Source organism: Ciconia boyciana, chromosome 6 (genome assembly GCF_034638445.1).
Source record: "Ciconia boyciana chromosome 6, ASM3463844v1, whole genome shotgun sequence".
Lineage (NCBI taxonomy): Eukaryota > Metazoa > Chordata > Aves > Ciconiiformes > Ciconiidae > Ciconia > Ciconia boyciana.
The window spans coordinates 42,997,411-43,011,172 of NC_132939.1; the positions used below are offsets into that span (position 1 = coordinate 42,997,411).

General features: G+C 39.6%; 1 protein-coding gene across 2 annotated transcripts in view; it reads right to left on the minus strand.

Moving 5' to 3' along the window:
* SNX6 (sorting nexin 6) overlaps nt 1–13,090 on the minus strand; it is a 29,457-nt gene extending 16,367 nt beyond the window's left edge. The window contains exons 1-7 of one of the 2 annotated variants that reach the window (XM_072866239.1): nt 12,987–13,090; nt 12,784–12,831; nt 6,987–7,091; nt 6,032–6,142; nt 4,331–4,452; nt 2,227–2,350; nt 846–941 (exon numbers count right to left, since the gene is read on the minus strand). In XM_072866239.1, the coding sequence (XP_072722340.1) occupies nt 846–941; nt 2,227–2,350; nt 4,331–4,452; nt 6,032–6,142; nt 6,987–7,091; nt 12,784–12,831; nt 12,987–12,992 (612 nt within the window). In that variant the 5' untranslated portion in view covers nt 12,993–13,090. Of the gene's footprint in view, nt 1–845; nt 942–2,226; nt 2,351–4,330; nt 4,453–6,031; nt 6,143–6,986; nt 7,092–12,783; nt 12,835–12,986 lie in introns of both variants that reach the window. The other variant, XM_072866238.1, reaches the window with a different exon arrangement.
* Nucleotides 13,091–13,762: the final 672 nt, after the last annotated feature.

Below are 13,762 nucleotides of genomic sequence, written 5' to 3' on the forward strand. Positions count from 1 at the left end.
GTGTTACAATTTGAGATATTTGGTTTATATGTACTTTAAAAAAACCTCTAAAACAGCACAGATGCTCAATACCATGGAATAGCCTACAACATGGGCTTTGAACAATGTGCTTATGAAAACTGCTAGTTATTTGGACTTCATATTTTTATCCAAGTCGTAATTAATCCATGGTTATATCCACTTTCCAGCAGTTTCGAAACTCAAGATTTTACAACTAGGAACTTTAGCTGCTCTAATTTGCTTGCAAATGGAAAGTTACCACTAAAAAGGAAGGAGATCAAAATAATCTTCTGCAGAATTTATGCTTGTTATAAAACCAATCTTTCAACTTCTGGAAAGTCAAAATGAAATTTAATTTTCATTACAATCCTCCCCCACCCCCCCCTTACATTCTTGCATCTACTAGGAAAAATAGTATCGCCTCTACTGCTGCTCTTAGCTTTGAAACAGTAGAAGGACATTACAAGGCTGGTAAAATTCACACTGTGTTAGTAACTTCTGAGCTGCAGTAGTTGTCAAAGCCAGTGCACTTTCCCACTATATAAAATGACAGGCCAGAACAAAAAACAGATTATCAATTATCTATGGATTAAAAAAAAAAAAGCTTAATTTCATAAAATAGGGGAAAGAGTACTGAAAGCTCTCTTTCACAGAAGGAACCAGATAGCTCTCAGTTATCTTGCATCCAGGGCCGCAGGTTCCTTCCCATGCTCTGCTTCTATTTCTTAAATTAGACATCGATACAAAAATCCCTTTTTTGTAGCTATGTAAAATTCTGTTTCATTAAAAAAAGGGGACAAAAATGTTAATACATTTTAAATCTTGATATGTTAAGTAGTAATCACCTTTACTCCTGAAACAATGACACCATCTGCTGATTTAACCATATTTTTAAAGAAGTCTTCAAGTTTCTCTTTCTTATTTTTCCCACGAACACTCAGCTGAAAAACAAATTCATTTATCAAGTTAGTTCATTTTCTGGAGGCAATAAAAGCTTTAAAAAAAAATAAATAGAACTACATATCACAACTTGGTACTCCTAAACTAGTTTTCCTGCTCTCTGCTTAGTCTTGTACTCTGCATGAATGGGGACAGGGCACCATGTACCCGAAATGACAGATTACCTAATTTACTAGACTGTTCTTTATCACCTAAAATACTATTCCACGAAAAAAATCAGCGACATTCTAGCACCTACAGATAATACCAAATGTACAATGTGTACATTTCAGTTATCAATAATATAGTATTTATCACGCATAGTATAGCTGTTGAGTTAACCTAATATAACAAGGTTTTGCTCTTTTAAGTGTAGAATGGCAGATCTCTGACTTTCAGAAACTACAGAAGCATTTACCGCTCACTGCACTGAGAATAATGTTGGTTTCAGCCTCCTCACACTCTTCTTGTCCATCTAAATTTACCCAATTTAGGTAAACTGGGTTCCTGAACCAGTAAGCATTTCTACATCAAGCAATAAGAGGATCCTCTGGAATATATTTTGAAGTTAAGCATTTACTCAGTTGGGCCAATCTTTGTAATGATTTCTTCAACATTCAGTGCTGATTTCTGCAATTTTTAAAAGCACTTAAAACCATTTGCAGAATATGAGCAACCACCCACTCCAACACCAAAGAGTTACTATGAATCCAGAAAGTCCTCTCCATTAACTCAAAATTAGACAGCAACTCAGTATGTAACACGTGGATAGCCACACTAGTCCAATATCTAGAAAAAAAAATTAACCAAATTTTCACCTACGTTATTAACAAAAAGGCTTTACTTATCAGAATGTTTCATTAGAAATCCTCTCTAGTTTTGTTAGCAACAGAATTTAAACCACAGTTCCAAATCCTAAAAATTAGCATTCTGTCTTTGTTGCATCATCCTTCCCCCACATACACACAAAAAATTTGAAGAGTGGACAAGTATAACGTCATGTGAAATCACCACCAAAAGCTAATCTTTTTAATCCAAAACATGGGATTTCCATTAATATTTTTGATGCTGAGGCTAGAGCACATAGTGCATTTGGTTCCCCAGGTGGCAGCAAAATTAACTCCTACAGACTAAATGAATTTCTAACTTTTACAATACAAATATGTCTGGTATGAAGGAGTTGATGCAATTTGCTCCAGGAGGTAAAGCCCTCTTAATCAATTTTCCATCCTACCATAAAAGTACATCTTGATTTCTCTTGCCAGCAATTCAGTTTTCAATACTCACATCCTGATTATATTCCAAGAATACATGGAAATTTAAATCCTTTCTCAAAATAGGATGTGCTGCCACACGACACAAAAACACCTCATGCATTGCAACTGTCTTCTTGAATATTGCCAAATATTCACTGAAAACAAGAAACAAGATGGACATAAGAATTTCCCATGAAGCAATTAATTTTGAGATAAGCCTAGTGAGCAGCTTTAAGAGATCCTCAGTAAGGATACAAAATTATAAGCTGATATAGTAGAGGTTATCACTCCAATATTTGATATATACATAAATAAATAGTACAATGTTAATACTAGGGGGAAATTTGAAGCCCTAACATATTACAGAGAGACTTTTAATGAAGACTCAACAAATACATTCTAATTTTTAAGACTAGCTAACACAGACTGGTTTGCTGAAAGTGTAACCTCATTTAATTGTCCTTTCCCCAACTCCCCAAAAATCAAGAAATTGAGATACACACTACAGTCACTAGGCACTATGTAGCTGATGTGCAAATTCCTTCCTCCCCATCTCCATCCCCTTGCCTATTTGCACCCTCCTTACTTATTTAAATGTTCATGTAGTTTTGTTAGCTCTTTAGATAGCAGTCTTTTATTCCATGTTAAAGCACCTAGCCTTTTTGGGCTGAAGCTTACGTGGATGTCTTGCTTCATAGTGGTTCTAAAAGTGAAATTCAGTGCTGCGTTTGGTAGGTACAACCAAAAAAAAATCACATTTAACCATGACAATCACATAGTTGCCCAGTTCAGCCAACTCAACTTTAAAGCAATTAGTCATTTGTGATTTAATTAAAAGGAAGGCATTCTTATCAATACAAGTTTGCTAGAATCCATTTTGCTTTGCAAATTCAATGAATAAGATTTAACTTGTCTAGAAATGAGGAAGGGGCTCTCTTCCCCATTCTGAGGTCAAACTGTGAAATGATAATCAACACTTTTGCTTCCACTATGTGCAAGGAGGTTAAGATTTACATACCAGCAAACCAGCAGGGCCAGTGTTGGGAGATGTTTGATCTCAGTGAGAGTAGTAGTCATTCAGTGAAGACAAAAAAGGAGGATGCAGAGGATGGAGGTGGCAGTAGAAGAAACCCAAAGTTTTCTGTGTTATCCAACCCCTAACCAGACCACAAGAGAATCATGATCAGGGCCGCTGGAAAACCACAGATTCTTTAAAATCTATAGTGTTTTGCTAATTTCCAGTTTTCTGCATATGAAGTGTATATCTACTCTGCTACAAATTATGTTGTACGCAACACTAATACAGAGCTTTTTAAGACATTTGCTCACAGCAGCTGGAGTTCGGAGAGAAAGCAGCAGTTCTAAGAGTTCTATGTACTTTTCTTGCCAATTCAGAGCTCTTGATAGAAGCAGTCTAGAAGCAGCGTAAATATACACTTGAAAACTGAAACCAATGACAGGAAAAAGATCAAAGAAGTGAATGCATGATAAGGAAAGTGGATGAAGCAAGGAGAAACTTCACTGTGTAACTTAATATGGAACAAAAAGCCTTAGAGCAGATACTTCAATACACATTAAATTCACAGTAAGGGAAAATACTATTTTCAGGAAGTATTTCAGGAGTTTTCTCCTTGTGCAAAAAAAAGGGAGTGTCAAAAAAAAAAAAGTATTTTCTAGTAATCTCCGTATTTCTTTTGGAACAGAAGGCTGGCATCTATGTTTACAGTACCAACCACATGCAAAAATCCCTAGTTCAAACACTACATGTATAAAACTTAAAAGTTTGATTATGCTTATAAAATGTGGAACACCAGAACTAAAAAGATAGAGGTTACCTCCTCCCTTTGCAGGTGTTCTGTGAAGAAATGGATCTAACTATTTTTTTCCTTATAAAAGAATGCTCAAGAACAAGCTGATTTTTTTTCCTGTTTCAGAAGATCTTCCATGAAATTATTTCTAAAATTTTCCTAATGGCTCTGATCATGATCACTAAGATAACCCTGGTTATGTAGCAACTGGATTCTCAAGCCTATCCCTCACAGAGAACCATTACAGTGAAATCAGAAACACGGGACAGCAAACAGCATTAAAAGTTGAGGGATTAAAAAAAAAAAGTAGTAATCAAGTCTACATACGCCTCCAGTTCTTGTTTCATCTTGGTGAATTCTTCTTTAGTCATTGATCCTTCCCCTTCTCCAAGTTTCTGCAATTTCTCCCTTGAGGCATCAAAGTCAGGCCTGGGTGGTGCTGGTGGAATCTGGAATTGAATTCTTTTTTTTTAATTGCTCATCTTCTCAGTCAAACAACATCCATTCAGTACAGGAACTGTAAACTGCCTGCAGCTTTTTAATATATGGCTCTCTTTCATCATTCATTACAGCATTTATGGATAAATTCTCTCATTCATGAGTTAGACATGCTGCACTACTATACTAATTTTGGCCAAGTGTCCTTGAAGATTACTAAAGGATTATCTAGTGGCTTTGGTAGTTTAATTACAACAGAAACCAAATAATACCTAGCTTTCCCAATACAATGAATTAAAACTTGAAATCATTATTTTATAATTAGTTTTGAGTTAGCTTATTTGGTAAGGATTGTTTCTTGTTTAAAGAAAAAAAATTCCACAATTGTTTTCACACCATTCGTTTACAACTCCCCAAAACTTTAAACAAAAAAAAAATTCCATATTGTTTGTAGGCACTAGTTCTTTCTTGCAGCACTGTTGACATTAAAGATACCTCTGCTGAAATAACAAAGCACACAGTAAACAAGTCTCTAGGTTAATCTTGTAATATAGTATATTAACATTGAAAGAGAAAACAGCACAGTCAAACTAATCCTGAATTGCTATCAGTAAAGGGACACAGAACAAAGCTAAACTATGCTTAAATTTTAGTTCACTGATAATTGCCCATTACATTAATGCATTACAAAAAAGAAAAATCCAGTGTCTATGCAGTCAACTGTCTGAAACTAGTTATTACACACTGAAGACCTAGTCACTTCGAATAGCTTTTCTGACTAAAAAAAGACTAGCTCAAGAATGGTACGACACATCACAAATTATATTCATCATAATGTACCCACTAGTCAATTAGAAATATATGTTTACCTTCTGAATCAGTAGACACCCCCCCAAACACAAAATGAATGCCTAACTTCCACACCAAGATGACAAATATTCCTATTTGTAATTAAAGTATGAACAGCAGCACCCATTTTTAATAGGCAGTATCATAAGGTGACTATTTTGGGATGTCTGTTCCCTGGAGGCCTGAAATAAAACTTCAAACCATAAGTTGTTATGTTGCGTATTAAGATTCTCTGTAGTTCTAGATGGCATTTGCATTGTTTTTTTTCCCCTCCAACTGATTTATGGTAAAATGATTCTGATCTTCATAATGAAAATTGGAAAAGTCTAATTACTAGAGCTCAGTTACTGCACTCTGCCATTCCAGCTAAAACAAAGGCAACATGAGACTTGTAACTAAGTTAAACATTAGCTTGCAAAAACAATACCACCAAGTTATACAGTTCACCTATCTCCCACATTTTTAACACAGTGGACTAAAAATACACTTGGATACAGATTAAACTACTCACTCCTTAGGAGTGAAAGGCAAGAAAATATGACAACTACAGTAACTTTCCTCCAAGCTTGCTTCAACTATTAATTTTGTGTAATTGCATAAAAGGAAGTATTAGAGCATCTGATCTGACTTCAGAAGGAATGAACATCTGCCATTTCCACTGCATTTAAAAGCAGTCACAAGTACTTTTGATACTGTCCACAGAAAACAGTGCGCATAAACCAAAAGAACTGTAATACTTACGATATAGCCAGCATAGTCCTCATTCTCAACAAAAGAATCATGAAGCCAAATAAACTCTTCGTGTTGCCGGACAACAGAAAATTCATTTTGTTTGAAATTTGGTAAGGAACTCTAGAAGCGGAAAAGGAGGAAGAATAATGAAAAAAAAAACCAAAACCAAACCACCCCACACACCAAAAAAACCCCCAAAAAACCAAAATGTTTTTCATTACTATATAAAAAACACCTTGAAGGAACAACAAAAATATCCCTGTAAAAATAATCCAATAATCCAACTAAGGATTTGACAAAAAACAACTTCATAGAGCAATAATTACCCCCATCTTAATTAGTGCAGCAACCAATTGGAATGGGTTGCCCAAAGAGGTTGTGGAGTCCCCGCCCTTGGAGATATTCAAAACCCAAATGGACAAGTCCTGAGCAATATGCTCTGGTTCACCCTGATTTAATGGTGGGAGTGAGGGAGGAGATGGGACTAAACGATCTCCAGAAATTTTATTCAACCTCAACTATTCTGTGATTCTGCGATCAATAAACATTCAAATCTAAAAAAAGAAGAAGTCATAAAGAAGCAGTAACTAAAAATGATTCTTGAATGTAATTCCATTATGAAATATATTTTTAGAATCTGAAACCATGGCTAATCTAATAAAAAACTATACTGAGGAATATTAAGGTATATTAATGATTCTACCTGCAACGAGGCCAATTAATAAGCATGGGAATGGCATGACACACATCAATACAAAAAACTGAACATCACTTTTTTCTAAAGAGTTAACTTCTTAGCCATCTTTTTCTTAAGCACTGCAGCTACACAGTCTCTTAAACATGAGATAATGCTACTTTCTCATTTCCTTTGGATTGTGTTACACTTGTTTCAATAAACAGTTTAAGCAAACTTTCTTTTCTATATAACTAAGAAAACATTCAGTGTACAAACCCAGGCTTTTACCTTTGTATGGACAGTAAATTTCACTTTGTCCCTCTCACTGAGTGCATCTGAGATATCCACTTGCAGAGCAGCATCAGTCTGGAGATCTACATTTATTGCTCTAAGCTAAACAAAGAAAAACCTGTTTAGCTTAAGGGGAAAAAAAAAAAGTTAACTATATTTCCCTTATTCTTCCCTTGAGAAGAACCCTGATCCTGCAATGCTGAACATCCTTAAAGACTGAAGATAGATTATAAAAAACCCCAACATTAAAAGATTATTTCCAGCGGAAAAAGAAATTCCAGTAGTACTCCTTGATGGCACACACAACCATACACATAATTTCCTTTACCGTACTCCTTGTTAGTGCACTATTGTCATTTCTCTGTATTGTTAATTTGCTAGTAATTGAGATGGTCAAGACAAAGTACATTTACAGACAGCAGAAAGTTCAGTAGGTTTTTCTCTTCATTCCCCCCACTCCCCCAAATCAACAACCTGCTGTAAGTAAATGTACTTGTAAAGGTAATTATAAAGATACTAATAGTTGTAAAGGTACTTTTTTAAGGAGAAAAGTGATTCTATATTTCAAAGAAGCAAGAGCTATTAAAGACCTGGTTTACTCACACTGTCTTACACTATTCTTTTGTTTAACATTTCCCATGATATACTGAAAAAGCTTAAAAAAAAAAATATCCTGAACTTCACAGAGCTAAGTCTCCTTGCAAATATCTTGCTGGAAAACAAATAAACAAACAAAAAACCAAACCCAAGATTTCAGTCTCTTAAAAATCAGCATGAGAAATGGCAAAAGCACAAGGAATATGCATTTTTTTTTCCCACAAGATGTGAAACCTGAACTCTCTCACAAAATAATTCCAAAGTCACATCGAAAAGAAAATGAGACAACAATCAAATATAGAAAAATTGGAAGATTATCTGAGCAATGCAACGTTTGGCAGTAACTGGATTAAAGGCTTCAACAGTACTTGGTAAAACTATAACCTCATCTAGACCCCAAATGGAAATTTGAATCCCCTCACCCTTGCACCCTTGTTGTTATAGAGCAATCTGTCCCATGACAATTTAATCATCACAATCAACAGACATTCAGAATATTTTTACAAGTACTAAGACTAACTCTGAAATCTTCTCCAATCACATTGTCAAAAAATATTTCAATGTCATGCTCATGAGGCTTACTTTTTACTGAGACACTGTGTTTTCTTGGATGCTGATTTTTTCCTAGAAATATCACAGTGTGAAAATACTTTGCCATACAAAGATAAAGACTTTTTCCCACAAAATTTTTCAGGATTGCATTTTGAAGTCTGTACTCAAGTACAAAACCGCTTTAAGTATTGGCAACACACCGTACAAAGGTCACACATGACACAGATTTTGAAGGTAACGCTGCAAGGCACTGGAGCAGCACTAGGAGAGAAGCATCAACTGCCACATCTTGTTTTCCACCAGTTATCTTAATCCTTATCTTAAATCATAGTGGTCAGCTCCCACTCTAGTTGTCTTGTTAACCTCAATGCACAGACAACTCTGCTGCTTATGTAGCAGCAACCAGACTACTATATCTTAGAATTAGTGTATTAAAGTAAACCAAAATCATACAGTCTAGCATATTCTGCTAGGCTAGCAAAATGTAACACTTCAATAGCTATTACACAACTAGTAATAGCTTTCCCTTACAGCAAAGTTGAAAATCATTAAAACCACCACACAGTAACATATTCACACATGTGATTCAGGCATCGCTTTTTGTTTTGTTTTCGCAAGGTTTAGGGGGTCACTGCCTCACACAAAGGCCTATTATCATGCAACGATCCATTGCAGATCACTTCTCAGAGGCAGAATCTCCTAGCTCCTACTGAGTTTCCAATGTGCTTAACATCTAATTTAGGAAAGAAAAATATAATCTGACATACCAATGTCTGCCTTATGTCATGACACCACATTTTTCAGCTTGTAAAAAAGTTTTTAGTGGTTACACTGTCTGGGGTACTGTTTGTTTTTCTCCGGTCCCCCAGAATACATTAACAAACAGAGTAATCTCAGCAAATAATCTGGATTATCTAAATGGTATTTCTGTAGTCTTTCACAGGTCATAAAAATTTCTACTAAAATGCTTTTTTCCTCCTTTTTTTAAAAAGCGGTACAATATGAAATTCTAGGATTCAGCATAACAGCTGTTCAAGTTTGTCAGTAGTGCACATGCAGCCTCCAGTGCAGCACACCCTGGCCATATGCACTGTGCACAACTTTAGAAACAAAATGCTTATCTGTGCTGAGAGAAAACTAAGAACTACCTAAACATGACAACTTCACTAGTGACATACAACTGTAAAGGACTAGTTGTTTGACTTATACTGAGTTAAGTTTGTAACAGTTTTGAAGAGTTTAATCATATGTTAAATTATGTTGCGTAGCCTGACTGTCAACAGGAAACATTTTCATTTGCAACAGTAATGAAGCATTTATGAAAGGTGTCAAAGACAATCAGAAAGTTGAAGGACTTCAAATGTATTCATGTGACACAATGGTTCATGTTGCATTACTGGGAATTATATTCACAAACATCATCATCACACAACAAACTTAAGCAATCTCTTCATCACTACTTCCAAAAGAAAAACGCCACCAATGGATGGTTTTCTAGTCACGAAGGGAGTAGAAAAACGAAGAAATAACATGCTACAAAACCTGATTTGGATGAAAACTGAAATGTAAGTACCTTAAATTCTGGAAAAAATGGAGGTGGGATACAGTCCCTTTCTATCTTGTCGTGTGTCTGTGTCGTCGTCGTCCCCCAGTCTAATACATACCACATAGCACTATAATTTTATGCTTAGATACGTGCTGTACACACATGCTGAAGAACTTGCAAAACAAAAGCTAACTTAATTTAGCTGCTTTACAGTTTCCTATGCTATGCCAAGATAGTCCCTGGTTTATTCAAAGGGTCTGGAAAATACCAGAAGCCAAAACCAGGGCTAAGCGATGTCACAGTACTAAGAGAGAAGAAAATGCAAGGAGAGGATTTAGCACCTAAGCTCTTGCTCAAGGACCAATTATACTTCAAATGGTAATGGAAGGAAGCTGGTAGAGACAAGGGAAACAACCAAACCTTACATTCCTAGGTAATGTCATCCTTTAACAACAGTAACTTCTATACTCTAAGCTCTTTCAAAACTGTTAGAGAAAAAGGACCTTTTCTTCAGTGGGTTCTTTACAGGCAGATAAATACACAGAACAAGGGAAACAAACAATACTTTTACAACAAAATATTACAAAGTGTCATCACAGCATTGTTTCTAGCAGACCTGTTCTAAGGGATAGCTCATTTCCTCTAAAGAAGTAGACAAGAGCATTAGCCAAGTCGGCTATAGTTTGTATAGATATAAAATACACAAGACAGTACTAGTAAAGCAATGCTATACCACCTTTCAAAGCATGTATTGTTTACATTAGAGAGACAACAAAAAACCCAACAGGAACTGAGTTACTTCAAGAGAACTCAATAGTATCTTCCTAAGAGAGATTTAGAAAAGCAATTCCCACAAGTTCATTTTATGCAGACCATTTATAACAAGTTCCTTCTACAGACCACCCACTGCTACTTCCTCAAAGATGATTCTCAGTGCTCTGTTTTACAGTTTTCCGGAAAAGGCTCCATATGGTATAACACAATTGTTTGAAAATTACTGGTTTATGTGGCATCAGCATAATTTCCAGCCCTCTTTTCATCCCATCACCCCCATGTTAAACTTAACACAACTGTAGCTGACCAACATGATTCTGAAGAGTTAAAAGTGCAGTTGTCACAGCAATATCTGAATTCTAGAGAGGAAAGAGTACCGATTTCCAAAACTAAAAGCTCAATTACTCTAACCAGAAGTTGCCATCCATGCTTTCAAATAAAGGCTTGACCTACTCGTTTTTTAATCGCAAACAGAGGAAGGCAACATATCAGAACCATGGAAACATTTTATGAGAAGCTGTTTATTTTTACTACTGCTACTAAGAAAAAAAAAGTCATGGTTTTGAAGCACAGCAAATCCATTCATGAACAGACTGCCAGTATTGCTTTTCATTAGATTTTCTGTATCACAATCAAAATCATGCAGATAACAACCTGTGTTTTAACCCCAAGGATTTACACAGCAGTGAAAAAGTTAAAAACCCAGAGTGATTGAAAATAAGAAACCTAAAAAAATTAGGAAAAGGAGAAGGACACTGTTCTGCTTTAATTCCTCAGTGCTGGATTAAAATGGGAGGGAGGGGAAGGAAAAGAAAAAAAAAAAAAAGACTGCACTTGGCCAACTGAGATGATGTAAGTTGTCCAACAGCACAAACAAGCCTGCTAAGAGATTTCTTAAGGCTTTCAAATTACCTTGTGAACTCTCACTACCTGTAGCCTTAGAGGGAAAGCTAATAACCAACGAAACAAACAAGTTTCACACAGGATCGGATCTGCATTGTTATGTTCTACCTGCCCCTTCAGATAAAGACAACTAAACTGTGCACTTCAATGTCTGTTCCTAAATACCAGGGACAACCTATGTAAAATACAACTCCATAATTAACAAGTTCTTCAGTCCTTGTTCTGAAGACGCTCAAAGGAGAACAATTTCCACCTTCTCTCTTTTTTATCCAGTATTCTTACTAAAGTAGCTGTATAATTAAAGGCGAAAGCTCTAGAGTGGCCAGAATTTGCCTAAGACAATACTACAATTCTGGTTTTAATTTCTGGTCATAAATTGGAACATGAAATGCACTTAATTCCTACCACATCCATACAGTCAAAAATCACTTAGTACTTAACATTATTATTTGACACTTGAATATGGCATGCATGACAATAGGGTACACCAACATAGTGTTTTTCAGATTTTGTATTTTTAGTAATATACTGGATGTAGCCACTTCAATAACCAAGGCAACCTAAGCAACCCAGAAGCTGCTCTCTTACCTTGCTCGGAGTCAGTCTTTCTCAAGATACTAACCGACAGGGGTAATCAGTCTGAATAAATTATACTAGATTAGCTGATTTGTTGCTTAAGTGAGGCAGGCAAATTAAAGAAAGATGGATACAGCAGTCAGAAGAGAAATGAAGGCCAGAAACAGCAGGGCAGAGAAAAAGGTTTCCTCAGTAAGAAACATAATCATGGCATCCTGTCCCAACAACAGAACTTCTTTTCAATAAAGAGTTTATTATGCAGTGTGCACCTGCAATGTAAACGTCCCCTTGTTATCTATGGGAGAACCTCTGGGGCCTAAAGAGAGAAGAGGGGGCAGGACTCTCTCACCTAGGCCCTAATCATGATTAAAGATGGAACCTGGTGCTCTCCACAAGGCTGGTCAACCTGGTCAGGACCACGGCACAATCTGGGGTGTGCGGGGGGGTGGGGGGGGGGAGGCACGTACCAGGGCAGGGTACACAGAGAGAGAATATGCATCTCTAGCAACACACACAACCCCGCTCAAGCTATTCCGACAAAAGCATGAAAGAACTGTCCTTCCAAAACTTGGGTGACAGAACAATGAAAAAGCCCAGGCAAAACCCCGGCACGTAGACGCTGATTTCAGAGGGAGGCTGTGCTGCTTCCACATTAGCAGATCCCAGCAGACCAACACCCGGGACCCTAACTGCCTGCCGCCCCCCGGCATCCTGCCTCCCTCCTGGCGCCCACGCAGCGGGCTCGGGCCCGGCAGCAGCCGGAGGGGCCCCCCGGGGCATGGGGGCAACCCCGCCCTCCCCCACCCCCCGGCGCCGGGGTCCCTAACGCCTCCCCGCGGCACTTACACCTCGGTCCTCCTCCGAGAGGAAATCTGGGCCGTCGTCCGAGCCTTCCTGCTGGGGGCGAAGAGGAGGAGGCGGAGCGGGCCGGGGGGACGCGGAGGGGCACGGCCGGCAGCAGGGAGGGTGGGGGAGACAAAGCGCACAGGTTAGCGACCCGGCCGCACACGCCCGCCCCGCCCCGGCACCGCGGCCGCCCCGAGACCCACCATCATGGCTGCTCGCAGCGCTCCGCGCCCGCGGCCCTCCCCCCGCCAGCCCGCCCGGCGCCCAGCGGCGAGGCGGGGCTGCGGCGCGCGGGGGCGGGGCGGGGCGGGGCGCGCGGGGCGGCGGCGGCGGCGGCGAGCTGCACCTCTCGCGAGGGAGCGGCGGGCGCGGGCGCGGGCGCCTGACCCTCCCCTCCCGCCCTTCCCCCGCCCGCGCGCTCGGCGGCCGCTGAGGGGAGGGCGCGAGGCCTGGCGGGCGGGACGGAGGGAGCCTGGGGTGCGGGCCCGCGCCGCGGCGGTGGCGAGGCCCGGGGGCTGCGGGGTGGGGCTCTCCGCGGCGGCGGGAGAGGAGGGCAGCCGCCCCCGGACCGGGAGGTTGCGGCCGCGGCCGCCTCCGTGGGTGCGCGCCGGCCCGCGCTGCAGCAGCAGGGCTTGCCGGTGGGTCTGGCGAGCTGCGAGAGCCTGCTGTTCGAAGTGCACCCTCGCTTCCACGGCGAATGTTTCCCGCGCGCGGTTTGCAGAAGCGAGAGCGGCTTTGTTCCCGCGTTCAAAACTGGAATGCCTGGCACAGCGAGAGCAAGCGTGCGAAAGCTCTGAGCGTGCGTAGCGGGCGGAACCCTGCTGCCATCCCTGACCTTTGCTCGTAACCGACCGCTTTCATGCTGTCCTCTTCCCCGTCACTTCTGTGGGAGATGGGCTTCGCAGCACCAGCCCTCCGCCACATGCATTTTTGAGCGTGTGGGTGAAACAGACTATGCAATTACAGAGTGCTAGAAATT